This window comes from Eucyclogobius newberryi, unplaced genomic scaffold (assembly GCF_026437365.1).
Source record: "Eucyclogobius newberryi isolate DKJ021-1_F unplaced genomic scaffold, fEucNew1.0.hap1 SCAF_8, whole genome shotgun sequence".
In the NCBI taxonomy this organism is placed as follows: domain Eukaryota; kingdom Metazoa; phylum Chordata; class Actinopteri; order Gobiiformes; family Gobiidae; genus Eucyclogobius; species Eucyclogobius newberryi.
Window position 1 is genome coordinate 25,983,580 of NW_027316500.1, and position 27,114 is coordinate 26,010,693.

General features: G+C 44.4%; 2 protein-coding genes across 2 annotated transcripts in view; one reads left to right on the forward strand and one right to left on the reverse strand.

Moving 5' to 3' along the window:
- The first annotated feature begins 269 nt into the window (after positions 1-269).
- On the forward strand, positions 270-17,000 carry mcmbp (minichromosome maintenance complex binding protein). The gene is made up of 16 exons (XM_072437188.1): positions 270-458; positions 1,494-1,585; positions 1,671-1,811; positions 3,151-3,192; positions 3,279-3,368; positions 3,455-3,569; positions 4,858-4,997; positions 5,089-5,186; positions 6,633-6,802; positions 7,451-7,574; positions 7,662-7,779; positions 8,741-8,906; positions 9,746-9,879; positions 15,031-15,198; positions 16,132-16,220; positions 16,788-17,000. The coding sequence occupies exons 1-16, from the start codon at positions 401-403 to the stop codon at positions 16,912-16,914; spliced, it is 1,872 nt and encodes a 623-aa protein (XP_072293289.1). The 5' UTR covers positions 270-400; the 3' UTR covers positions 16,915-17,000.
- Positions 17,001-20,761: 3,761 nt separating this feature from the next.
- inpp5f (inositol polyphosphate-5-phosphatase F) overlaps positions 20,762-27,114 on the reverse strand; it is a 39,429-nt gene continuing 33,076 nt past the window's right edge. The window contains exon 20 of the mRNA XM_072436706.1: positions 20,762-22,175. Within this exon, the coding sequence (XP_072292807.1) occupies positions 21,059-22,175 (1,117 nt within the window). The 3' untranslated portion in view covers positions 20,762-21,058. The remainder of the gene's footprint in view (positions 22,176-27,114) is intronic.

The window sequence follows — 27,114 nt, forward strand, 5'->3', positions numbered from 1 at the left end:
AAAAATGTTTAAATATATTTAGTTTCTCGAAAAGTTTTAATAGTTGTATTGAAAACAAAATATAGTGGTTGTTGTTGCTATAGACACCTTAGAAACGTCAATATTGAGGTGTTTTTGTTTGTTTTTTTACTACTAGTCTACTTTTTTATTTTTATCATATTTGTATATATTATTTTATAAGTATATATCGTAAGTATACTAGTTTTAATAAATACAAAGAAATGTTTTCTTACACGTGAGCGACCTCTTTTCACAAAACAAACGCACCCAATGACGAAAGTTTCCCGCCCTGGCTTTTGCCACTCAGAGAAGCGAGTGGAGAAGTCAACGAAAGTGCCCAATATCCCGGGATTTTAGTTCGATTATTGTGTTTTACTCAACCTCGTCCCGTCGATCAAAGATGCCTTGCTCGCAGGACTGGATCGACGACCCGCTGAGTGTCGTGGAGGCGATGTTTGGTGAGTTTTTGCGGCTCCAGGCTTCACTCGGTGACAGCTCCGTGTTAGCCACTTAGCATGCTAACCTGTTCTGTCCATCCATGCGGCTTTGCACTGAACCTTTTTGTTTTACCTTTGCAACTTATGAAAACTGTGTAAACAAACCTGAGTCAAAGCATCACGTTTGGGTTGACAAGTTTATACTGTTTTTGTCGTAACTTCACAAGAACTCTGTAGAAGTTTTTAGAAGTGTGTTTAGTTTGACTTGGAGACACTTTAGTAGTACTCCTGCTTGCAACACAGTAAAGATGCACTGTGTAACTTTTCTGCTTGGGTGTCCATCTCCTGCCTGCTCAATGTGTTTCCTTTGCTTGCAATATTCCACGTTTGTTTTGTCATAATAGTACTTAATACTTCAAATTATTTCAGTCATGAACTGTTTATCTCCACATTTTAAAAAAAAAAGTTAAATTAATGATTATTTATATTTTTGTCATATTTCCCCCTGTTCTGTACCACTGTGTCACCTCCTTGTGTCCATGGGCATAGATCCATTTAATGCCATACAGTGGAACATTCCAGGAAGGTTCCAAGAAATCATATTGCACCTTTTAAGTTACATTGACAGCTGTTTATTTGAGATATTTTTTTCAAAAGTTAAGAAAAGAGGGTAATAAAATTTTTTGACAGACCTTCCAACGAATTCAGTTGTAAAATAAATGTAAGATTTGGAAAATATTAATTCATTTGTATAGAGTAGACTAAATTTACTTGCTCAATTTGTTGTTTAGAGTAATGCTACTTGAGGACATCCTGATCTACATTTACAAAATATATATATTTTTTCTACTAAAACACTAAATGTTGATGTTTTCCTGTGTCATTTTGATGCGATTTCTGCTCCGTCCGAGTCATGACATGTTTTGGAATCTGTGAATAGTCCAGATAATGATTATTCGATTACTAAATTAGTTAATGCTTCGCTGTGACTAATCGATAAACCTATTCCAGCCCTTTAATGATGTTTTAACTTGCTGTTTAACAAATGTCTTTCAGGTGAAACCCAGAACAGCCCAGACTCAAAATGGGAGGCGAAAGCTGCTGGTTTCTTCCAAGAGCAACTCAAAGAGAAAGAGAATCAAACCTCGGTAACCTAGCGATCTCTGCGTCCGATCTACAAATATGATCCACAAATGCTTACGTTATTTATTGTGTTGCCACGGTTACCTCAAGGTTCCGTCTCTGAACGACATCCCGCTGCATTACCTGAAGCCCAACAGCCTGGTTAAGTTCCGCTGTCTGATCCAGGACATGTTCGACCCCGAGTTTTACCTGGGGGTGTACGAGACCACGGACCCCTCCACGAAAGCAAAGGTAAGGGACAGTTTGTGTACTGTGTTTAACTCCTTTAACTGCATTTCTACAAACAAGTGCAGAACCACGCGGCCACAGGATCGGCTCGTAAATCTGTCGGTGAAAATGTGTCATGATTATTTAATTAATATTTGCTTTCACTGTTAAACCAGGGTAAAAAAATGGGCAAAGTTTTTAGAGGGAACACGTTTCCAAACACAGAAGTGAAGATATGTTCTTTTGTCACATTTAATTTACTTTTCATTCATTCATTCATTTATTCATTTTAATTTCTATTCATTTTATTTATTTGTTTTACTTTTTTATTGTTTTTATTTTTTTATTATATTTTTCTTTGTATTTTATTTTACTCTATTCTATTCAATTCAAATTTTTTCAAAATAATATATACGATACACAACAAAGAACATTAAACACGACCAGCACAGGATGTAAACAAAAACAAAATCAAGGCAAACTGAACATCAAACACTGGTCACGTTTGGTCCCCATTTGATCCCTGTTTCGTCCCGTTTGTTCCAAAGCATGTTAAATGTGTCTATTTCCAAATTAAATCTGTCAAAAGTATGTCCATGGCAGGAGTTTTAAGTCCCAAACACATAATTCTGAAATCAAATAAAATGGCATTGTTAAAAACAGTCTGCCGCTCTTTGTTGATTTCGGTCTAATATTTCTGAGCAAAAGGACAAAAAACATACTTCTCCAACAGTTATAATCTCCCTGTGAATAACGAGCACTTTGACATGGTGTTTATGAAAGAACGTGTCACACTTTTCCAACAGAATAAACTCCAGACGTGTGACTGTGTGGTCCTCCGCTGGGACAGATAATTTCCCATTCTTCGTCCGTCAAAACAAAATCACCCTCTCTTTCCCATTTATTTTGAATGTAATTAGTAGTGCGGTTGTACAAATTGTTAAGATATTATTCCCCTTAAAAGTTCCGATAAGCTTTAATAAATATTTCAGTCAAAGGGCTATCATGGTCATTACTTACCGTATTTTCCGCACTATAAGGGGCACTGGATTATAAGGCGCACTGTCAATGAACGGTCTATTTTCGATTATTTTTCATATACAAGTCGTATTAAGCAAAACAAAACGTGTACCACACAAAATCGTTTCGAGGTCAGTAAGCACAACCAGAATTAATCCATATATAAGGCGCACTGGATTATAAGGCGCACTGTGGTTTTTTTGATCAAATTAAAGGCTTTTAAGTGCACCTTATAGTGCGGAAAATACTGTACTTTAATTTCGTGGTTATAACATCACCTTATTCGTCAACACATCAAAGCTTTTCACGTGATCTTCTTTCTTGCACCTTTTGTGACCCGTAGGTTTTAAAATGTGGCAAGTACAGAGATGTGGCCGACTCCGGGGTAAGACCAGTTAAAAAAATACAGAACCTTCAGTCGCCGCTTCCTCAACTTAAAATCTGCATCTTTTTTTTTTTTTTTTTTTTCAGATCGATTTTCAGTCCGAAAACGCGGTGACCTCAGAGCGACAGACGTTCTACTGCGTGCCGATCCCCGGGGAAAACCCTTGGGTCAAAGACATATCCTTTTCGCTTCGTCCAAATGGGTTTGACTTTATCGTCGGACGCGTTTTGATTTGTTTGTCCCTCTTTAACTCTGGTCTCACTGTCACGCCGCCGCCAGCCAAGCGTGGGTCGTTCCCTCCACGTCGTACGTCCCGACGCGACACAAGCGCAGCTACGAGGAGGACGAGGGCGACGCCATGGACACGCAGCAAACCGGTAAACCCGCTCAACGCCGCCGCAGTGGCCAATGACCGTTATTTGCAGATTCCAATATTTTTGATTCAAACACGATCTCCACAAACTTGTTTCAAAGGGGAAGTGATTAACTTTTCACTTCTAAATGAACAAAAGTAATAACAGAATGTATTTGTCGGATACAAAATAATTCGCTGCGTCAATATTTTTCACTTTTACTAATTAGTCTGTTAATAAAAAACATGAAATATCAGTAATTTTAAGTCAGATTTCTAACTCTGGGTGTAACCGTGCAGATCTCACCGTTGTTTATTCCGATATTAATTTCTTGGTACAGTATTTATTGCATATTTATGAATTAACAGTATTTATCGGCTGACACAATTTTTGAAAGTGTTCTATTTCTAAATGCCTGGATATGACATATTCCAAATAATGAATCTATAAAAGTGCTTAATGTTTTTTTCTTTATGTTGAAACTGAAACGGAGCAAAGGATCAAGTCAAATGTTTTCAATGTATTTCTGTAACGGCCAAATACACAGCAGAGGAACAGATTAAACAATGTTCACAGGGATTCAGCAAATGGATAATGTCATTTAGACCATCGTTCTTTGAGGAAAAACGACAGAAAACCCTGTGGAAAAAGTAGAAACCTCGGGCAGAACGCGATCTCTGTTGGGACTTAACTTTGAAACATCTTTTTTTAGCTGTTACCGCAACAAAACAAAGGCATTTAAGCAAAGAGGTGTATTATTTTGAGACGTTTGACGATACAACATACGATATTTGGCTTCGTGAAACTATTGTGGTTATGACATTATGTTGTAGCTAATCGATGTAATCCCTTATTTGTCCAGTAGTGGGCCGTGGTAGTATTACATAGTCACTGTTATCATAGGATAGTTGAACGTTGTACTGTTTATATAAGTGTTGAAGGCATTTCATTAGGTCTGTCTTTGGGCAACGCACTTTTGTGAATATTTCTTTCGTGTTTGTGAAGAAAAGCCATTAGCGCGGAACGAGAGCCGTGGTCCAGGGCAGCTCTGGCTATAAAAGGAGTCCAGGGCTGTGCGATTTCTCCACTTTTACCTGTGATATTCAAACGTCGCTCCAATAAATGACAAAAAGATGTAGAATTCTTCTAAATGTGAATCATAAAACGTTATTTATGCATCTGCCTCCGGGTAATGTTTGTCACTGCACGAGAAATGAGTGAAAAATGCCACTTGAGGAGCAAAAAAACAGAAGTTATTTTTAGTTTAGCTACGTTTTATGATGGTTAATTACCGGTGTTCCTTTACACTTAGGTCCTCAGACGGAACATCACGGAAACGGCGACTGCAAACGGCAAGAAACGGAAGCTCCGTCGAACCGGACTTCGACCGCGGCGCCGCTCGACCTGAACTTCCCTTTGCCCGGAGAAAGGGGCCCGTCCTGCCTCGTCAAAGTGAGATCACACCCCACACCCGGAGCGAGCCACACACGTCTTTTTGTGCGCTCCCAGTCGACCGAAATGCGTCTTTGCCGTGTCGTTGCAGGTTTACGAAGACTGGGACAAGTTTAAAGTCAACGACGTGCTGGAGGTCTACGGGATCCTGTCCGTCAGCCCGGCTCTGAGCGCTCTGGCGGACGAAAAGTAAGATTCACGCTATACTCTCGATAATCTGTGATGTCAGGCGAACAATGGCATGAAAAAAATGCTGAAAAATAGAGAAGAAAAAAACATGTATAAGTCGCACTGGAGTATAAGTCTCATTTTTGGGGGAAATTAATTTGATAAAATCTAAGACCAAGAACAGACATTTAATCTTGAAATGCAGTTTAAAATATTAACAGATGAGAGAACATGGTGAATAGGTGTACGTATGCTAACGCTAACACCTTCAGCTACATGAGGCACAGACAGAACTGTGGTAAGTGTCTGGTATGTTAACGTAACATATTAAGTTATTCAGATAACTATAGCATAAAGAACATGCTAACAAGTTTACCAAAGCATCAGTTTTACCCCAAGTCACTAAATCCACTGAATTCTTCTTCCTCTGTGTCACTTCTAAACAACTCCACAAACTCTGCAGAGTCTTCTTCTGCGTCGCTTTGAGCCTGGAGCGCCCTCTTATTGTCACTGTGAAAATAACGAGTTAATAATATCACATATAAGTCGCTCTGGAGTATAAGTCGCACCCCGGCTAAAACTATGAAAAAATGTACAACTTATGTTCGGGAAAATACGGTAATTGAATTTTTAGAGTCCATTTAAACCGAAACAAAGATGTAGCGGACCGTGCAAACAATCAGAGAAAAGAAACACTCAGACAGTGGGTTGAAGCCTAATTTACAATGTAATCGCCGGAGAATGTGCGTTTACAAGATGCTAATGCTAGCCGAAAATAAAATGGTGCCACAGTCCAATAATACTAGCTGATTAACAACATTCACAGGGATTCAGCACATGGATAACTGTCCCAGAGCGTCCCCTGTCCTCAGACCCTCCTCCTCGGTGATGGAAAAACTACAAAAAACATGGAGAGATCCGACTTATGTGTGTTTTTTTTCTCCTCTATTTTTTGGCTGGTGTGACTTATACTATGGAGCCAAGTTGCAGATTATTTGATTATTCAGCTCACATTATAACAAATAACAGTAAGAACCAAAATAGTAATAATCATGACAATTTAAGAAGCAAAATTAAGTATTTTATAGTTCAATCCAAGACCCAAAGATATACCTAAATGTAAAGAACTTTTGTTATCTGGCTGTTTGTGATGCACAGGAATGAAAGGAAACAAAAGATTTCACCGTTGTTTGGTCTCAGTAATTGTAAATAATCGTTAAATCGTGCTGTTTTTTCCCCGAACATTAATAATAATAATAATCATAATCGTAATCATAATCATAATCATAATAATCATAATCATAATAACAAATAATTAATAATCATAATAATAATAATAATAATAATAATCGTACACTAAAATGTGATATGGTGACGTGGTTTGAAATGACTCGAGTGCAAGAAATGTGCGACGCGCTTTCACAAACTCAATTCGACCTCCGTCTGACCCGGTCCCGTCTGACTCAGGGAAAGCAGCGCCCTCCTGGACCCCTCGGACTCCATGGAGACGGCGGAGGAGCAGCGGGTGCACTGCCCCCCCGCCTCGCTGGTCCCGCGCCTGCACATGCTCCACGCCCGACCCCTGTGCCACAACAACCCTCTGCTGCCCCCTGGGACGCCGGAGGAGCACGGCGCCTGTAAGTCCAGACCACAGACCACAGCACCGAGTCATGTTTTTGTGAAAATAACACTACTTATGACAGAAACACGGCCATATGCTGTCAAAGTTGCTCTTTATCTGTTACATTAAGAGCTTTGCAGGTTTTGTATTCATTTTACAGTTATATTTTGTCGTGACGCGGTGAAGGGCTTAAATAACTTTACATTTATAGCATTTTAATTGGATTCTGTCACTTAAAATACGTATTTAATCAAACCTCCTTTAACCACATCTGAACTAAATGTACTGAACTGATAAAGACACAGATATAAATCAGATATTTTGTCATTCCAGTGTAACATAGGGACGTCTAGATGATCGAGTTAATTGACAATCGTGATTATTCAGGTCAAAATGTAATCGTAAGAACCAAAAACTAATAATCGTGACAAAATTAAGCATTTTTAATTCAATTTAAGTCCAAAAAAATACACTTAAATGTCAATAACCTTTTTAATTTGGCTGTTCTTGTCACATTTAACTGACTCAGACCACGAGAATGAAAGAAAATGAAAGATATCACACTTTTATGTCCACAATAATCATGAATAACGGTGAAATCCTGATGTTTTCTCTCACAACAATGGGGTAAAATGACATTAAGACTTCTCCGATCCCTCCTCAGTTCTGTCCTCCACCCTCGCCGAGTTCCCCTCTGTCCGGGCCGAGCTCTTGTCCTACTTCTCTCACGTTCTCTTGGGAGATGCGCTGGCGGCGGAGTATCTCGTCCTCCACCTCATCTCCACCGTGTGAGTAACCCAAGCGCCCGTGGAATAGCCTGCGATATTCTGCCGTTCCCGGCGCGACTTTGACCCGTGCGTTTTGTCGTTCCGCAGTTATTCTCGTCGCGATGTGCTGCCTTTGGGCAAGTTCTCCCTGAATCTGAGCGGCTGCCCGGCTGCCAACTCTTACAGCGAAAGACTCTACCAGATCGTACAGCAGCTGGTCCCGTCCGTGAGTGCCGACGCCAACAAAACGCTTTCTCACGCGTCGTCGGGAGGGCAAGAGTTTTAGGTTCATCGAGGATCGTGGTTATTCAGGTCACAGTGTAATCGTAAGAACTAAGAACGTGACGGTTTTAGAAGGAAAAGGAAGTGTTTTTAGATCGGTCTGAGGTTAAAAGAATACTCATCCAATTGTGAAGTACGTTTTTGACTCGTAAAGCTGGTCACAAACGGGAGGAACAGTAACGTGGGGATGAAATGAATGAAAGTGTTCACTGTTGATCTTGAGAAATCTTTAAATTGTGATGTTTTTTTCCATTTTTACAATATTCGTAAAACACTGAAATGGGATGTTGTGGCATCTCTAGTGCGTCGTTCGACAGGGAAAGAAATGTCTAGCTTTTTTTTAATGAATGAAGACTTAAATCGAGACTTCGACTGTTAATCTGAATAATTGTAATCAAGTTGTTTGCTCTTTAAACAATCGTTTATCATTATTTGGGCTTTAAAGACTGAGACACACGCCACAAGACATGTCTCCCAGTCCGAGGTCCCAGTCCGAGGTCCCAGTCCGAGGTCCCAGTCCGAGGTCCCGAGTCCCCAGTCCCCAGTCCCCAGTCCCACTGTCCCACAGTCCCACAGTCCTTGTACAAAATGAATCCAGCTTTTGTAATTGGTTCTCAAGTCCTGGTCTCAGATAGAGAAGTGAAGAGGGACATGTTCCAGTTTGTCTCTGTAAAATTAAACACTGAAAAGTACATCCAACTCTCCACTATTTAGAGAGACTGTTATTTTGAGAAGCATCGCGTCATCACATCCTCAACGCTTCTTTCATCTGCACATTTCAAAGTAAAAGACAGGTTTAACGGATGATTTAAATTGTCATTCCCTTTACTATGTTTAATGCAACAGGAGCTTTGGCTTTCCTGAAGTAATATGAAAAGTATTCTGTTTTCCCTGTGTTTTCCCAGTCCTATTACCTCCCCATGAGCCTGCAGAACATGAACCAGATGCGGCTGGTGCCTAAGAAAGACTACACGGCCAACCGCCTGCTGAGCGGAGCGCTGCAGCTGAGCAAAAACACCTCGCTCTTTCTGGACGAGACCCGGCTGGAGCAGGGCCAGCTGGACACCACAGGTACGAGACGTGACCCGTGTGCACCACCGGGGGGCGCCACGGGACCTCCGCACGCTCTGGTGAACTCTCCTCCCTCTCGTGAACTTTGAACTTGTCGTTTTTTTAAAGCTTCAGGGTTGAAATGACACAAGTTATTAATAGATCTGGTCACATTTAACCTGTCGTCATGGTTAAAGGTGCACTATGTCACTTTTCTTGTCTCCATAGAGATGTTCTCGCTTGTTCCATCCATAAAATGCCTTTAAATTCATCCAGGCCCAATGTGACATGTATTTTAAAAGCAAGAAAAACGCCTGTAATTCAATAAATGCCGGATATTTAACTCGAATGCCATAATGTGTAGCATCAACACGGAGACAAACGGAACCAGAAAAGTTACATAATGCAGCTTTAACCATCTTCTCAACTACTCGTTATGGCGCGGCTTGTACAGATCCCGAGGACACGTCTTGAGCTAAGTTTTCTCTGGACTTCTTTAGTTCGCAGTAGAAATACAGTATTTTTGCAGCTTTTTTACGATCTTTTGTTAAGTTTTCCCTTCTCGTTTACTTAAACTTTGTGATTCGTGCAAGTTTGAGCCGTCTTTATTCTCTTTACGCTCTTCATACATCGAATTCGGCAGTGTCCTGTAGCTGCGTTCTGATGACATACTGCTATTCAACTGTTTTAGGTCAATATTGTAATTTAAAACGTCCAGAATGTCAAATAACGATCCACGTGTGTCATAGATTATAACTGTGCCGACAGAAGCACATGACACGTCTTCTGCGCGCTCCGTTTTTGTCGTTTTAGCGCGAGTCGCTGTTGAATCCTGACGACTGTGTGTGCTCTCTGATCAGGTGTGAGGAACGTGACCGCGCTGGGGAACCTGATCTCGTGGCAGAAGGTTGATTATGACTTTAACTACCACCAGATGGAGTTTCCCTGCAATATTAATGTGCTCATCTCCTCCGAGGGACGCTCTCTGCTGCCGGTGAGTGCCGCCTGTGTCTCGCACCTTTCACACCGGGGAGAGTGTAGCTGCGCTCGCGTTTTTAGTCCCGGATCAGTTCACTCCAACTTGTTCCCACTAGTGAAATTGCCGGGTTAGAGCCGCTCCACTCGCACCGGCCGCGGCCCCGGTTTCGCTCCGGAGCGAGTGGGAACAGCCAGGAGCGAGAGCGGCATATGAGTGTTACATTCTCCCCCTGCCCAGTAATCTGACCGTAGTGCAGAGGCTGAGCAGGCTATGACTCTTTATTTAGTTACATGAACCAGGATGCAGAGAGCATACGGACAGGCGGCGGCGGCAGACACACGCGCGCCCCGAAAACACAACCAAAACAAAAACACACTTCCGGGCTACCCACAATGCCCCCCTCTCTTAAAGGGGCAACCCAGGCTGCTAACATGAGTGTCCGTTAGGCGGCGGAGTGTCATATCCGGATTGGCCCCAGTCTCGCTCCGGAGTGTGAACGCACAGTCAATTGAGCCGGTCTAAAGATGGCCGCCAACTTAGCAAGTGGGAACGCAACTCGTGTCCCGAAAGGAGCGCGCGGAGGTTCCAAAATGAAGCAAATCCGCAGGTGTAAAGTGTTTCATTTACGCTCGTTTCTTTAATCGTGTTTATGAGGTCGTCTTCTCTGAACCTCAGAAAACCGTCGTTTTTTAAATCCATAAACGATGACGAGCTTCTAGCAGAGCGTTCACGTTGCCCAAGGGCTAAGTCTATTTGATGAGGATGAGTTTGTTGTATTGACTAATGATGGGCAATGCCAGTGATTTTTGTATTTAAATGTTTTCAAACTCACGATAAAGATTTGTACCCTAAGCATAAAATCATTATTCTCACTCCAGTTTGAACTAGAGAAGGGAGTTTTTTTTAATTAGAAATCACTAATTAAAAATCTGATATTGAGTATATTGTCTATAATTAAAACTATAAAAAAGTATTAAAAAGAGACAAAAATAAATGGTTAGTGTCTCCTAAACAAGGGTGTAAGTGATATTTCTGCTCTTTAATTTTTATGGTTCAGTCACGTTTTGAACCTGAACCATGACATTTAGACACATTCCAGCACATTCTTCAAAATAATGAATTTGTTAAAATAATGTCTGAATAATATTGTTATTGAGTTACAATGTTTTGACAACAATCAAAAAAATGAATAAAAAATATGCAGATAAACTAAAAAATAAACTTTATTAAAAGTTATGATAATGAGACTAAAATATTAAAAGTATACATAATTTTTGCATGAAACTCGGTACTTTATATCGATGTATTGATAATTAAATCAACCAAAAATTAATCGTTTTGGAGCCACTTAGGCACAGAATCAAGCGGATAAAACAAAACCATCATTGTCTATTAATATTGTGGATGTAAATATTTGAGGATTTCCCGTCGTTAATCCTTTAAACCTCCCGCGCTGACACAATGACGCGGCAGAGGTCGTCGTGAGGTCGTCTCCAGCCGCGTTGCACGTCTGCTCGCTCTGGGATTGGTCACTTCGCCGTCCGTCTGTCTCCGTGACGATTCCAGTCGCACAGAAAGAGGAGAACGAGTTGTGGAGAAGCTAATAACCACAACAACGCCATTTTCTTTTGCAGTTTTTATCCGTCGTAACGAGCAGAAAGAGTCGATATTTAAGTATTTATTAAGTTGCGTTTTGTATGTTACAGTGTTTTTGTTTTTACATTTCCTCCACTCTTAATTCCCTTGACGATGGGGTTTGGCAGGGAAAAAGTTTAACAAAAAAGATGAAATCAACATGGATAAGTGTAAATGACATGCTAATCGATACTAAATCTAGTATCGGAACGAGATACTCATTTGGGCAAGTATCGATACAAGAAAAAAGACTCAAAATTTTACCTTTTTACAAACAGTTATTAATTCCAGATCTAGCATAAAGCTCACCCGGAAACATAAAGAAAGTGTTGTCAGATTTTGTGTTGAAAATGGCTAAAACCTTGACTTAAACCTGAGCTTTTTTTAATCATAACTGTGATATCGAAATCGTTTTAGTGTCGTGATGACGCTGACGAGATACAAATAATGAAGAGTAATAACACACTAAGATAGTAATAAAACTGATGCAGATGATAAATGACACGGGTGGGGCCAGGGACGGGGGCCTAAATGACAGTGCAGGACCAAAAGAGGGGCCGATGTCACCTTGGTCTGTTGTGTGTGTTGTGTGCGTGTTGTGTGTGTTGTGTGTGTGCGTGGGGCTGTGCGTGTTAGTGTGTGTTGTGTGGCGGTGTTAGTGTGTGTGCATGGGGGTGTGCGTGTTAGTGTGTGTTGTGTGTGCGTGGGGCTGTGCGTGTTAGTGTGTGTTGTGTGTGCGTGGGGGTGTGCGTGTTAGTGTGTGTTGTGTGTGCGTGGGGCTGTGCGTGTTAGTGTGTGTTGTGCGTGTTGTGTGTGCGTGGGGGTGTGCGTGTTGTGTGGGGGTGTGCGTGTTAGTGTGTGCGTGGGGGTGTGCGTGTTGTGTGGGGGTGTGCGTGTTAGTGTGTGTTGTGCGTGTTGTGTGTGCGTGGGGGTGTGCGTGTTAGTGTGTGTTGTGCGTGTTGTGTGTGCGTGGGGGTGTGCGTGTTAGTGTGTGTTGTGCGTGTTGTGTGGGGGTGTGCGTGTTAGTGTGTGTGTGGGGGTGTGCGTGTTAGTGTGTGCGTGGGGGTGTGCGTGTTGTGTGGGGGTGTGCGTGTTAGTGTGTGTTGTGCGTGTTGTGTGTGCGTGGGGGTGTGCGTGTTGTGTGGGGGTGTGCGTGTTAGTGTGTGTGTGGGGGTGTGCGTGTTAGTGTGTGTGTGGGGGTGTGCGTGTTAGTGTGTGCGTGGGGGTGTGCGTGTTGTGTGGGGGTGTGCGTGTTAGTGTGTGTTGTGCGTGTTGTGTGTGCGTGGGGGTGTGCGTGTTAGTGTGTGTTGTGCGTGTTGTGTGTGCGTGGGGGTGTGCGTGTTAGTGTGTGTTGTGCGTGTTGTGTGTGCGTGGGGGTGTGCGTGTTGTGTGGGGGTGTGCGTGTTAGTGTGTGTTGCGTGGGGGTGTTAGTGTCTGTGTGCGTGTTAGTGTGTGTGTGCGCGTGTTAGTGTGTGTGTGTTGTGTGTGCGTGTTAGTGTGTGTGTGCATGAGGGTGTGCGTGTTGTGTGCGTGTGTTGTGTGTGTGTGTGAGAACTATTCCAGAATGTGACCATAAATCAGATAAACGACTGAATTCACTCCCGACTCTGAGAAATCCAAGCGACGCCCAGAAGCATTCAAACTGAACTGAAGTCTTTATAACAAACACAAAAATAAGTAATTGTTTGGAGTTTGTGGTTTAGAAATGTGACTTTGTTTGTGTCTCTTAAAAAGAATAGAGTGGCAACGTGTTTAAAGGGGCTGTGCTGGATTTTTGCAGTTTTTGAAATGTGAAAAGCGGAACCAGAACACAATTTTTCACATTTTCCGCCAAAAAATGCATAATAGAGAAGAATCATTTTTATATAAGTCGCACTGGAGTATAAGTTGCAATGCAGTTTACAATAATAAGAGATGAGAGAACATGGTGAATAGGTGTACGTATGCTAACGCTAACACCTTCAGCTACATGAGGCACAGACAGAACTGTGGTAAGTGTCTGGTATGTTAACGTAACATATGAACAGTTATTCAGATAACTATAGCATAAAGAACATGCTAACAAGTTTACCAAAGCATCAGTTTTACCCCAAATCACTAAATCCACTGAATTCTTCTTCCTCTGTGTCACTTCTAAACAACTCCACAAACTCCAGAGGAAGAGGAAGTGCAGATTCTTCTTCTGCGTCGCTTAGAGCCTAGAGCGCCCTCTTGTGGTGGTCAGTGTGAAAATAACAAATAATATCACATATAAGTCGCTCTGAAGTCGCACCCCGGCCAAAACTATGAAAAAAGTCTGGAAAATACGGCAATGACGTTAAATCTGTTTAGTTCTAGTGCAGATACATGTAAAAGCGTCTTATTCAGGTGGAAATGAGACCACAGCGCTTTCTCCGCATCTAAATATAAAGCGGTTTACTCTTCGAGAGGCAGAAAGTGCGTGTTCGCTTTATCCAGGACGGCAAACACATGCTCAGAGATCGTTAAACTCGTGAAAAAGTGCTTTTTAAACTCGTCGCAGTGAGTTTTTAACATCGAGTAATTCTGTTGTAGTTTCACATTTTAAAAAAAGTAAAAATCAGGTGCATGTCAACATTTCTCTAAAAACTAAACATCAGGATTTAGCCTTTCATCAAAATGCCAAGTGTCTTTTATAAATCCTCCTGTTAAATACACAAGTATAAAATGTTCTCTGATGTCACTCGCATGCGTCAAAACCATCTGGATTCTTCTGATTTTGTGATATTTCGGGATTAATCCAAGTTTAGAACGTGTTTGTCTTTCCAAACTGTCTCTGGGTCTGTTTTGTGCGCCTCGTCTCGTTAAAGAAAGTAGAAACTGTTCTAGAACGTGAACTCCAGCTCGTACCGGTGTGCGTCGCGTGTGTGTGTGTGTGTGTGTGTCTGTCGTTCTATTCCTGGGCCGTCGCCATGGCAGCAGCTGCGGTCCTCAAGAGTCCGGCTCAAGTCACAGGCCACAGTTTGACACGACATGAAAACGGACACGGAGTCGACAAAGTAAAAGTTTGAGGTTGTGTTTTTGCTGCTCGTGAGATAAACGCTGGTCCCAACGCTGTGGATAGGACAAAATCTTGCAATTAAAGATATTGATTTGAAACTTCTTGTGTAGTTTACCGACATAAATGTGAGAAATAAATGTATTGCAAGTTTTTCCTCAAGCCATGTTTTCATATAAAAAAAAAAGACGTTTTGGCCATTTTTACACCAATTTGGAACATTTACCATATTTTCCGGACTATAAGTCGCACCTTATTTCATAGTTTTGGCCGGGGTGCGACTTATACTTATATACTATACTCGACTTATGTGATATTATTTTTTATTTTCACACTTGCAACCGCATTATGCATCTATTATGCATTTTTTTGCTGGTGCGACTTATCCTCATTTTCTCCTCGTTCCCCCCCTCCTCATCCACCTCCTCCTGCTGCTCCGCCTCCTCGTTCCCTCATCCTCATTCCCTCCTCGATTCCTCCTCCTCAATTCCTCCTCCTCGTTTCCTCCTCCACAGTCCGACTGCCGGGTTCCGCTCCAGCCTCAGCTCGCTCCGTCGCAGATGGAGGAGCGCCTGAGCGGCCTCCACGTCCCGCAGACCTCCTCGGCTCAGATAAACCAGTTCAGGACCTACGTGGGCCTGGCCCAGCTCCTGGACTACAACATCTCTGAGGAAATGACCAAGGTGAGGACTGCAGCGATCTAACGACTTCAATCTACGTCGTGTGTGTCGAGCGTTTGTGGTTCAGGTCACTATATTGGCGTAAAGACTAAAATATAATCATTGTGACTGTTTAAGAAGCAGAAATAAGTCATTTTATTTCACTCTAGACCCTAATAAAGTCATTCTCATTGTAAAGTGCTCTTTTATCAGGCTGTTGAAGTTTGATTTGGTGACAAACTTAAACCGGGTTATTCAACAACACTAACAACATTTTGGGTCACATTAAATATCCCCGACACTGTTTTAATAAATGAATACATTATAATCACTACTGATGGATTAGATTTTTGTGAGAAATGACATACAAAATGTTTTACACACATTTCTTTTGTCATTTTCACAAATTGCCCATCCATAACTGAACCATAATTAAACTAGGTCTGAACCAGGTCTAAACCAAGAACCAAACCAGGTCTAAACTAGTACTAACCCACAAGTAAACCAGTAAACCACAGTTGTTGTTTTTGTAATTGGGAAAATGGGTTGTGGGCCGGATTAAATTGCTTGGAGGGGCCTATTTGGCCCCTGGGCCTTATGTTGAATAGCCCTGAACTAAAGTAATAGTGATGTATTGGAAACTGGGACTGAAAGAACATGATGCACTGTTTATAATCATGCATCCATTTTCTACCGCTTGTTCCCTTTCGGGGTCGTGGGTGACTGGAGCCTATCCCAGTGACTTTGGGCCTTAGGCGGGGTACACCCTGGACAGTGGCCAACTCGTGGCAGGGCTGTTTATAGTCATGAATCGTCATTAAATTGAGATAAAATGACTTATTTTGAAATTTGTGTTGCGTTTATTCACGTTCAATACTCCGTTCGTCTCCTTGGTAACCAGTCGGCCGTGTCGTAACGTTATCTGTTCAAACGTTTCCTCTGATCGTCTCTGTTCAGTTCGTGGAGGACGACTTCGTGGACATGAGGAAGGACGACCCCCAGAGCATTTCAGCTGAAGACCTGCACCGGCTGCTGGTCGTGGCGCGGTCAGTGTTTGTCCCTCTTTAGCTTTCACCACGTTCACACAAACATATCACACAAACATATCTGTAACTGCATCAGCCAGTACTGCAACATCCAAATACCACGCTAAGTACTGCAGTAACGCTGAGAAACGAGGCGGCGTGAAAGTCATTTCTTTGTTTTGTCATGTCTTTTTCTAGTTTTCCTTGGGGAAAGCTAAAGAGAGAGTTCACACAATCCGTTTCCGTATCGTAACTGCATCGACCAATACTGCAACATCCAAATACCACGCTAAATACTGCAGTAACACAGGGAAATGAGGCCCAGACGGTCATTTCTTTGTTTTATCGCATCTTTTTCTGCAGTTTTCCTTGGCGTTCATTAAGTCACTCTCTCTTTAGCTTTCACCACGTTCACACAAATCCATTTTCATATCTGTAACTGCAACATCCAAATACCACGCTAAATACTGCAGTAACGCTGAGAAATGAGGCCACGCAACTGTCTTTTCCTTGTTTTATTGCATCGTTTTCTGCAGTTTTCTTTGGCTTTCATTAAGTACGTTTCTAAATGTCTTCCTCTGGTCTCAGGCTGTTGTCTCTCTCTGTGGGCGCAACGGCGCTGAACAGAGAGTCCTGGTCCAAAGCCAAACACCTGGAGTCTCTGAGGACGAGCCGCGTGGAGCAGCACAGGGGCGTCAACGGCAACGAGCCCTGAACGCACCGCGGCGACGGGTGAAGATGTTTATAGGTGATTTTGTTACTAAAAGAAGTTTGTAATAAATATTTTTCATGTTTCAAAAAGGACGAGCGCTTCTGTGGATTTTCCTTTCAATTGGTATTTGTAAAAAAGTGGATCAGTTTACATTTTGTTCACTGTAAACCGCAATATTGATCTAAAACAGTTAAAGAAACACATTCATTGATGTTCAAAAGTGCAGATCTGATAAGCTCCGCCTCTTCATAGTGACAAACAAAAGATTGTTTTTTGTGCCCTGAGTTACTCAAACATGTAGGAATCAATCTAAATACACGGAGTAAACTAAAGATGCGAAAAACACTTAAATAGAATAAAAGGTTCGTTTTTGTATATGTTCTTTTACCAACCATTTTAAGTGGTGTATATATTATATTGAGGTAATAGTGGTGCTAGTTTCAAAATTGCTGCATAATCTAAACTGGACATTATTGGCTTTGTCACATTATAGTGAGACCTTTGGGTTTATTATCTGCTGGTTTAGTCCGTCTTCAGCTCAGCCTGTTATTGGATCATCGGCTCCAGAACCGAAACACAAAATGTAACGTTTTGTCATTAAAAAGTATTCTGCGATAAACATTTCAGTGAATGAATAATGAACTGCACTGTCACACCAGGGGCCAGACTGACCACCAGGGGCCAGACTGACCACAGCACACTCACTAATCACACAAATGTCAGAGTCGTTCATCTTTCTAGTAAAACAAAAACGACACATTTGTCATTTATATACATTTTATTCCAATGGAATAACCTTAGACAAGTGTACAGTGCACTTTTCTCAAGTAACACGCCCAAAGAGGATAAGAATAAATAGGATACTTTAATATACAATACAATGTGTAAAACCAGGACAACAGTCAGAACAGGACACTTCGATCGAGGATGTGCTCAGTGCAAAAGAAACTTCAGACCCAAAAGTCACGAGTGATGATGGAGGATCTTTAGAGCGCTCAGTGGACACGTTCATCCCAGACGTGCTCAGTGGACACGTTCATCCCAGACGTGCTCAGTGGACACGTTCATCCCAGACGTGCTCAGTGGACACGTTCATCCCAGACGTGCTCAGTGGACACGTTCATCCCAGACGTGCTCAGTGGACACGTTCATCCCAGACGTGCTCAGTGGACACGTTCATCCCAGACGTGCTCAGTGGACACGTTCATCCCAGACGTGCTCAGTGGACACGTTCATCCCAGACGTGCTCAGTGGACACGTTCATCCCAGACGTGCTCAGTGGACACGTTCATCCCAGACGTGCTCAGTGGACACGTTCATCCCAGACGTGCTCAGGAGCAGAAGAACCGAGACGGAACGTTAGCGGAACCGATGTTGTTAAAATAAGACTTTAAAAATACTCTGATGAAGACCGAATCGGCCCACGTCGGACACTAAAGCCAGAGGTTTGGAGAAGGTTAAAAAATATTCACAAATAGCATAAATATAAATTAAAAAACGTGCCATTTCTTGGTTACAAACGACACTTTCCAGCAGACGTCACCAAACTACAGCTCAACGTAACGGTTTTACGCCAACGACATATTCCACCTCTTAACGCCTTGTGAGTGACAGTTGTTCCACATGAAGCGCGTCTCAAACGAAGTGTCCACTGAGCGTACGACAACCACAAAGGAAAAACAAAACCAAAAAAAAAAAAAAAAAAGGTGGTCTGTTTACGAAAGCACTTTGTGTCAAAAAACTGAAGGAAAATCTCAGAACGAGAACGACGGCCACATCTTTAGAAAACACCACACAGCGTCCCCGTAAACCAGGAATGTCGAAGATCAAAAGTCCGTTAAGAGGAGTGACTTGTTCGAGGACTGTTGTTTTTTTAGTTTTTTTAAATTGCAATGTTAAAAACGCACGCCGCCCTCGTCGCTTTGGCAGCAGTTTACACCATACAGCAGCCCACTCCCAGAACTACAAATACGCACCTCCGTCGGACCCACGCCTCCTTCCTCCTTTTGCTGGTGACAAATGCGAGAAGTGAACGAGATAAAACCAAAAATAAGAAAGGTTTGTGTGCGTTTGTGTGTGTGTGGCCGTCTATCTGGGATATTCGCGCGGAAAACGAGGCGATTCGGGCGACGTTTTATCGCCTTTTGCACGCTTCCCGCCAAAAAGAGTCCCGCCAGATCCAAACCAGGGCTAACCAGACGTTTTGAGGTCTAATCTAGAGCTAAACCAGGTCTAAAATAGGACAGCACGATGGATTTACTACAGGACAAAAACGTGCATTAAATTGCCTCCTAATTTCAGCAAACATTTTAACAGTAGCATCAAATCTGTTCGTGGATTATAAGGTTTTTGTGCGTCGTTGGTCAAATAAATTAATTCAAATTGTAAAAGTTCTTTCAACACGAACCACAAAGCCAAAAAGTGAAGCGAAAGTTTGAATTCACGTATAAATTATGCGTTTTTTAACCACTTTTGGTCTTTTACGTCGATAAAAAGCATTGGTTCTTCGTATAAAAACACCCATTTCTCGAACAGAGCTTAAAATAATCATAATTTCGAGGTCATTTTAACACTTCCAACCACATTTTGGAAAACCACTCACCGTTTAAGACTAAAACCACTCACCGCCTGCGACTAAAAGCTCTCAAAACCCGTTAAAACCCTTCGCACGGGTCGACACAAATCCACATAAAGTGCCTCGTTTGCCGCCAAGTATCCCAGGACAGAGGGCGTTCATCGCAGTTCATGTACAGTAACCCTGAATAATAATAATATCTTTACGCAGTACAAATGTAACATGTAACAACGGACGTAAAAAGGTAGATTTTGCCATAAATACCTGATATACATAACCCCGCCTCCCTTCTCCGTTTAAGGCAAATAAGCATCAGTTTTGGGGGCGTGCGTAAAGCGCTCGTGTCGCCGTGGTAACCCAACATATTCCTGCACGTAGTATTTCCAGTATACGCTACGCTCCGGCCGTAACCAGTCATTTTCTGGCTATGATTTTAAAATATAACCTCACTATTAAATTCAAAAGCGAGGGCAAAAAGCAGAGGATTCTCACTGTACAATCAACACCCAGACATGAATAAATGAGTAGTAATATTCCTCTACTGTATATCTCCTATAGTACATGACAACATTGATGATATTCACTACAGTTTGTCTCGTCGTTAGTTTAACAGCTTTACAAAGGGTTCTAAGTTTCCTTTTGGAGGGATTATTTGGTGTGTTTTTTTCCTACGACGCCGGGTATAAAACTACGACCGGGTCACGACGCTAAAGCTAGTTTCCACCCGCGGCCGCTCACCTTCTGCGAGGCTTGTTCGGAGCTGCAGGATCGCCGTGGAGACATGTTTACGCGCACAAAATACTCCAAAGTGTCCCATTGTCTGGTCCAAAGAGATGAAGGTGACGAGCAATAGTCAATTCAAAAAGGACGTTTGAATAAGAGTATATAAGGTGACGTTTCTGCACTTTTGTCATTCATTATTAAGACGTTTCACAATTGTCTGATAATTTAACATAAATGAATACGTTTGCAAACACATTTCTGTTGGATGGACGCAAAATCATCTGTCAAAAACGTTAACTTTTGTCAATACGGCTCACAATGTTTAAAACCATCGATGAGCTCTGAAACGCCGCTCTCATTTGTGTTTAAATCGATTGCCTTCGAGTCGTCTGGATTCTACATTTCTTTGGCTATAATTGCGCTCACAGACTTGCCGTGTTTATTCGTTCACAATATGGAAAAGTTTGTTACCGGCTCTTTGACGCCGTCATGTCGCCTCGTGTGTGAGAACGGCTCTGAGGTCGTTCACTCCACACGCTGCGCTTTGGAGTGACTCATTCTCGTATAAAAGACTCGAAAACATGATTCGATTTCAGAACACGGGGAGGACACTGGTGTTTGTGCACGTAAACATGACCCGGTCCTGGAGGAATATGAACAGGAAAAGGCAGGTTTCACTAAAGGGCTTTTGTCTCCGGCTCTGAAGACTTCTGCTACTGACGGACAGGAAACGCCCTGCTACAGAGGCCGGGGTCCAGGCCGGGGTCCAGGCCGGGGTCCAGGCCGGGGTCCAGGCCGGGGTCCAGACCGGGGTCCAGACCGGGGTCCAGACCGGGGTCCAGACCGGGCTCAGATCTGGATGATCCTGGTCTGGCACTGGGTGAACATGGCCCGCAGGTCGTTCTCCTGGACCTCGTTGACTGAATCCGGATCGGGACTCTTCTGCACCTTCGCCACGGCGTAGTTGATTCCCTGCGTGAGGCCGGCCTGCGTCAGACTGGCCACCTGCACCATGGAGCTCTTGATTTTGGCGAAGGGCGACACCACCCGGCTGCCGTTGCTGTCGGCGGGTGACGGGCCCAGGCTGCCCTCCACCAGCGACGACGCGCTCCGCTGGGACCCGCCCGACACCGCCGACGAGGGCTTCTGCACCGAGAGCCCGGCGCCGGACGAGGTAGAGGACTGCACGTCGAGCTGGGACGGGCGCGGCGGCTGAGGCTCCCCCGACCCCGCCTCCGACCCGGGCTTGTCCGAGTTCGACGTCGGGGCGGGCGCCGCGTTGGCCGCCAGGGGACGCTCCCCGAACACCTCCACGGGTATCGTCTGCGCGTCCTGGACGAACTGGTGGCAGTAGGCGTCGATCGGCGTCCCGTAATCGATGAGCAGAGCCTCCTCGGCGACGGAGGCGGTGCCCGGCGATTTGTCTTCGGTAATGTCCAAACTGTCCTCTTGTTTCCCGTCGCAGCCCGTCACCCGAATCGCCGACGGGATGATGAGCTCCGCGCCAACGATGGACTGGGATCTGCTGCCCAGGCGCGGGTTGGACGCCACGATGCCGCAGCTGGGCAACACGTAGTCCACGTTTTCCAACGACTCGGCGCAGTGTTCCGGGTCCGAGTTGTAGGAGTCCGAATCCGAGGAGATCTCCGAGTTCGCTCCCCCCAGACTCTTCTGCGCCGCCCCGGGGTTCCCGTCCGACGTCTCCAGGCTGCTGTCGGACTTCCACGGCGTCACGTGCAGGTTCGGCTTCAGAAAGTTGGCCTTGACGTCGGGCTTGGTCAGGCCGCCGAGCTTCCCCAGGGGCCCCATGTTCACGTTGCTCTTGGTTTGCTTCACGCGCTGGTTCAGGGACGAAAACTTGTTGAGGAGGAAGCTCTTCCCCTGAGCCAGGCCGGAGCTGCCCTGGGACTGGTCCGAGCCTTTGTTTTGGATGCCCATGATGTCCTCGTGAGGCCTGCTCTGCCGCCTGCAACGCCACAAACACGTCACAAACAACGTCACAAACAACGTCACCAACACGCCACAAACACGTCGCAAACACGCCACAAACACACGCCACAAACACGTCGCAAACACGCCACAAACACACGTCACCAACACGCCACAAACACACGTCGCAAACACACGCCGCAAACACACGCCGCAAACACACGCCACACATACGTCACAAACACGCCACAAACACAAATAAAAAACACACATCACAAACACACGCCACACACACGTCATAAACACACGCCACAAACACAAATAAAAAAACACACGCCACAAACACACGTCACAAACACACGCCACAAACACACACGTCGCAAACACACGCCGCAAACACACGCCGCAAACACACGTCACAGACACACGCCACAAACACACGTCACAAACACACGTCACAAACACACGTCACAAACACACGTCACAAACACACACGTCACAAACACACGCCACAAACACACACGTCACAAACACACGTCACAAACACACACGTCACAAACACACACGTCACAAATACACGTCACAAACACACGTCACAAACACACGTCACAAACACACGTCACAAACACACGTCACAAACACACACGTCACAAACACACGCCACAAACACAAATAAAAAAACACACGCCACAAACACACGCCACACACACGTCACAAACACACGCCACAAACACACACGTCACAAACACACACGTCACAAACACACGTCACAAACACACGTCACAAACACACGTCACAAACACACGTCACAAACACACGTCACAAACACACACGTCACAAACACACGCCGCAAACACACGCCGCAAACACACGCCACACATACGTCACAAACACGCCACAAACACAAATAAAAAACACACATCACAAACACACGCCACACACACGTCACAAACACACGCCACAAACACAAATAAAAAAACACACGCCACAAACACACGTCACAAACATACGGCACAAACACACGTCACAAACACACACGTCACAAACATACGGCACAAACACACGTCACAAACACACACGCCGCAAACACACGTCACAGACACACGCCACAAACACACGCCACAAACACACGTCACAAACACACGTCACAAACATACGGCACAAACACACGTCACAAACACACACGTCACAAACATACGGCACAAACACACGTCACAAACACACACGCCGCAAACACACGTCACAGACACACGCCACAAACACACGCCACAAACACACGTCACAAACACACGTCACAAACACACACGTCACAAACACACGCCACAAACACACGCCACAAACACAAATAAAAAAACACACGCCACAAACACACGCCACAAACACAAATAAAAAAACACACGTCACAAACACACGCCACAAACACACACGCCACAAACACACGTCGCAAACACACGTCACAAACACACACGTCACAAACACGCGCCACAAACACAAATAAAAAAACACACGTCACAAACACACGTCACAAACACACACGTCACAAACACACGCCACAAACACAAATAAAAAAACACACGTCACAAACACACGTCACAAACACACACGTCACAAACACACACGTCACAAACACACACGCCACAAACACACGTCACAAACACACACGTCACAAACACACACGTCACAAACACACGCCACAAACACACGCCACAAACACACACGTCACAAACACACACGTCACAAACACACACGTCACAAACACACACGTCACAAACACACACGTCACAAACACACGCCACAAACACAAATAAAAAAACACACGTCACAAACACACGTCACAAACACACACGTCACAAACACACACGTCACAAACACACACGCCACAAACACACGTCACAAACACACACGTCACAAACACACGCCACAAACACACGCCACAAACACACACGTCACAAACACACACGTCACAAACACACACGTCACAAACACACACGTCACAAACACACACGTCACAAACACAAATAAAAAAACACACGCCACAAACACACATCACAAACACACACGTCACAAACACACGTCACAAACACACGCCACAAACACACGCCACAAACACACGCCACAAACACACGTCGCAAACACACGTCGCAAACACACGTCGCAAACACACACGTCGCAAACACACACGTCGCAAACACACACGTCGCAAACACACACGTCGCAAACACACACGTCGCAAACACACACGTCGCAAACACACACGTCGCAAACACACACGTCACAAACACACACGTCACAAACACACGGCACAAACACACGTCACAAACACACGTCACAAACACACGTCACAAACACACGTCACAAACACACGTCACAAACACACGCCACAAACACACGCCACAAACACACACGCCACAAACACACGCCACAAACACACGCCACAAACACACACGTCACAAACACACGCCACAAACACACGCCACAAACACAAATAAAAAAACACACGCCACAAACACACATCACAAACACACGCCACAAACACACGTCGCAAACACACACGTCGCAAACACACACGTCGCAAACACACACGTCGCAAACACACACGTTGCAAACACACACGTCGCAAACACACACGTCACAAACACACACGTCACAAACACACGGCACAAACACACACGTCACAAACACACGTCACAAACACACGTCGCAAACACACGCCGCAAACACACGTCACAAACACACGCCACAAACACACGCCACAAACACACGTCACAAACACACGCCACAAACACACACGCCACAAACACACGTCACAAACACACACGTCACAAACACACGTCACAAACACACGTCACAAACACACACGTCACAAACACACACGTCACAAACACACGCCACAAACACACGCCACAAACACAAATAAAAAAACACACGCCACAAACACACGTCACAAACACACACGTCACAAACACACGTCACAAACACACACGTCACAAACACACACGCCACAAACACACACGCCACAAACACACACGTCACAAACACACGTCACAAACACACGTCACAAACACATGTCACAAACACACACGCCACAAACACACGTCACAAACACACACGTCACAAACACACACGTCACAAACACACACGTCACAAACAATCACGTCACAAACATACGCCACAAACACACGCCACAAACACACGCCACAAACACACAGGTCACAAACACACACGTCGCAAACACACAGGTCGCAAACACACACGTCGCAAACACACACGTCGCAAACACACACGTCGCAAACACACACGTCGCAAACACACACGTCGCAAACACACACGTCGCAAACACACACGTCGCAAACACACACGTCGCAAACACACACGTCACAAACACACGTCACAAACACACACGTCACAAACACATGTCGCAAACACACACGTCACAAACACACACGTCACAAACACACACGTCACAAACACACACGTCACAAACACACACGTCACAAACACACACGTCACAAACACACACGTCACAAACACACACGTCACAAACACACACGTCACAAACACACACGGCAAACACGGCACAAACACACATCACAAGCACACGTCACAAACACGTCACAAACACACGCCACAAACACACGCCACAAACACACACGTCACAAACACACGCCACAAACACACGCCACAAACACACGTCACAAACACACGTCACAAACACACGCCACAAACACGCGTCACAAACACACGCCACAAACACACGCCACAAACACACACGTCACAAACACACACGTCACAAACACACGCCACAAACACACACGTCACAAACACACACGTCACAAACACACGTCACAAACACACACGCCACAAACACACACGCCACAAACACACACGTCACAAACACACACGTCACAAACACACACGTCACAAACACACACGTCACAAACACACACGTCACAAACACACGTCACAAACACACGTCACAAACACACACGCCACAAACACACGTCACAAACACACACGTCACAAACACACACGTCACAAACACACACGTCACAAACAATCACGTCACAAACATACGCCACAAACACACGCCACAAACACACGCCACAAACACACAGGTCACAAACACGCAGGTCGCAAACACACACGTCGCAAACACACACGTCGCAAACACACACGTCGCAAACACACACGTCGCAAACACACACGTCGCAAACACACACGTCGCAAACACACACGTCGCAAACACACACGTCGCAAACACACACGTCGCAAACACACACGTCGCAAACACACACGTCGCAAACACACACGTCGCAAACACACGTCACAAACACACACGTCACAAACACATACGTCACAAACACACACGTCACAAACACACACGTCACAAACACACACGTCACAAACACACACGTCACAAACACACACGTCACAAACACACACGGCAAACACGGCACAAACACACATCACAAGCACACGTCACAAACACGTCACAAACACACGCCACAAACACACGCCACAAACACACACGTCACAAACACACACGTCACAAACACACACGTCACAAACACACACGTCACAAACACACACGTCACAAACACACACGTCACAAACACACGCCACAAACACAAATAAAAAAACACACGCCACAAACACACATCACAAACACACACGTCACAAACACACACGTCACAAACACACGTCACAAACACACGCCACAAACACACGCCACAAACACACGTCGCAAACACACACGTCGCAAACACACACGTCGCAAACACACACGTCGCAAACACACACGTCGCAAACACACACGTCGCAAACACACACGTCGCAAACACACACGTCGCAAACACACACGTCGCAAACACACGGCACAAACACACGGCACAAACACACACGTCACAAACACACACGTCACAAACACACGTCACAAACACACGTCACAAACACACGTCACAAACACACGTCACAAA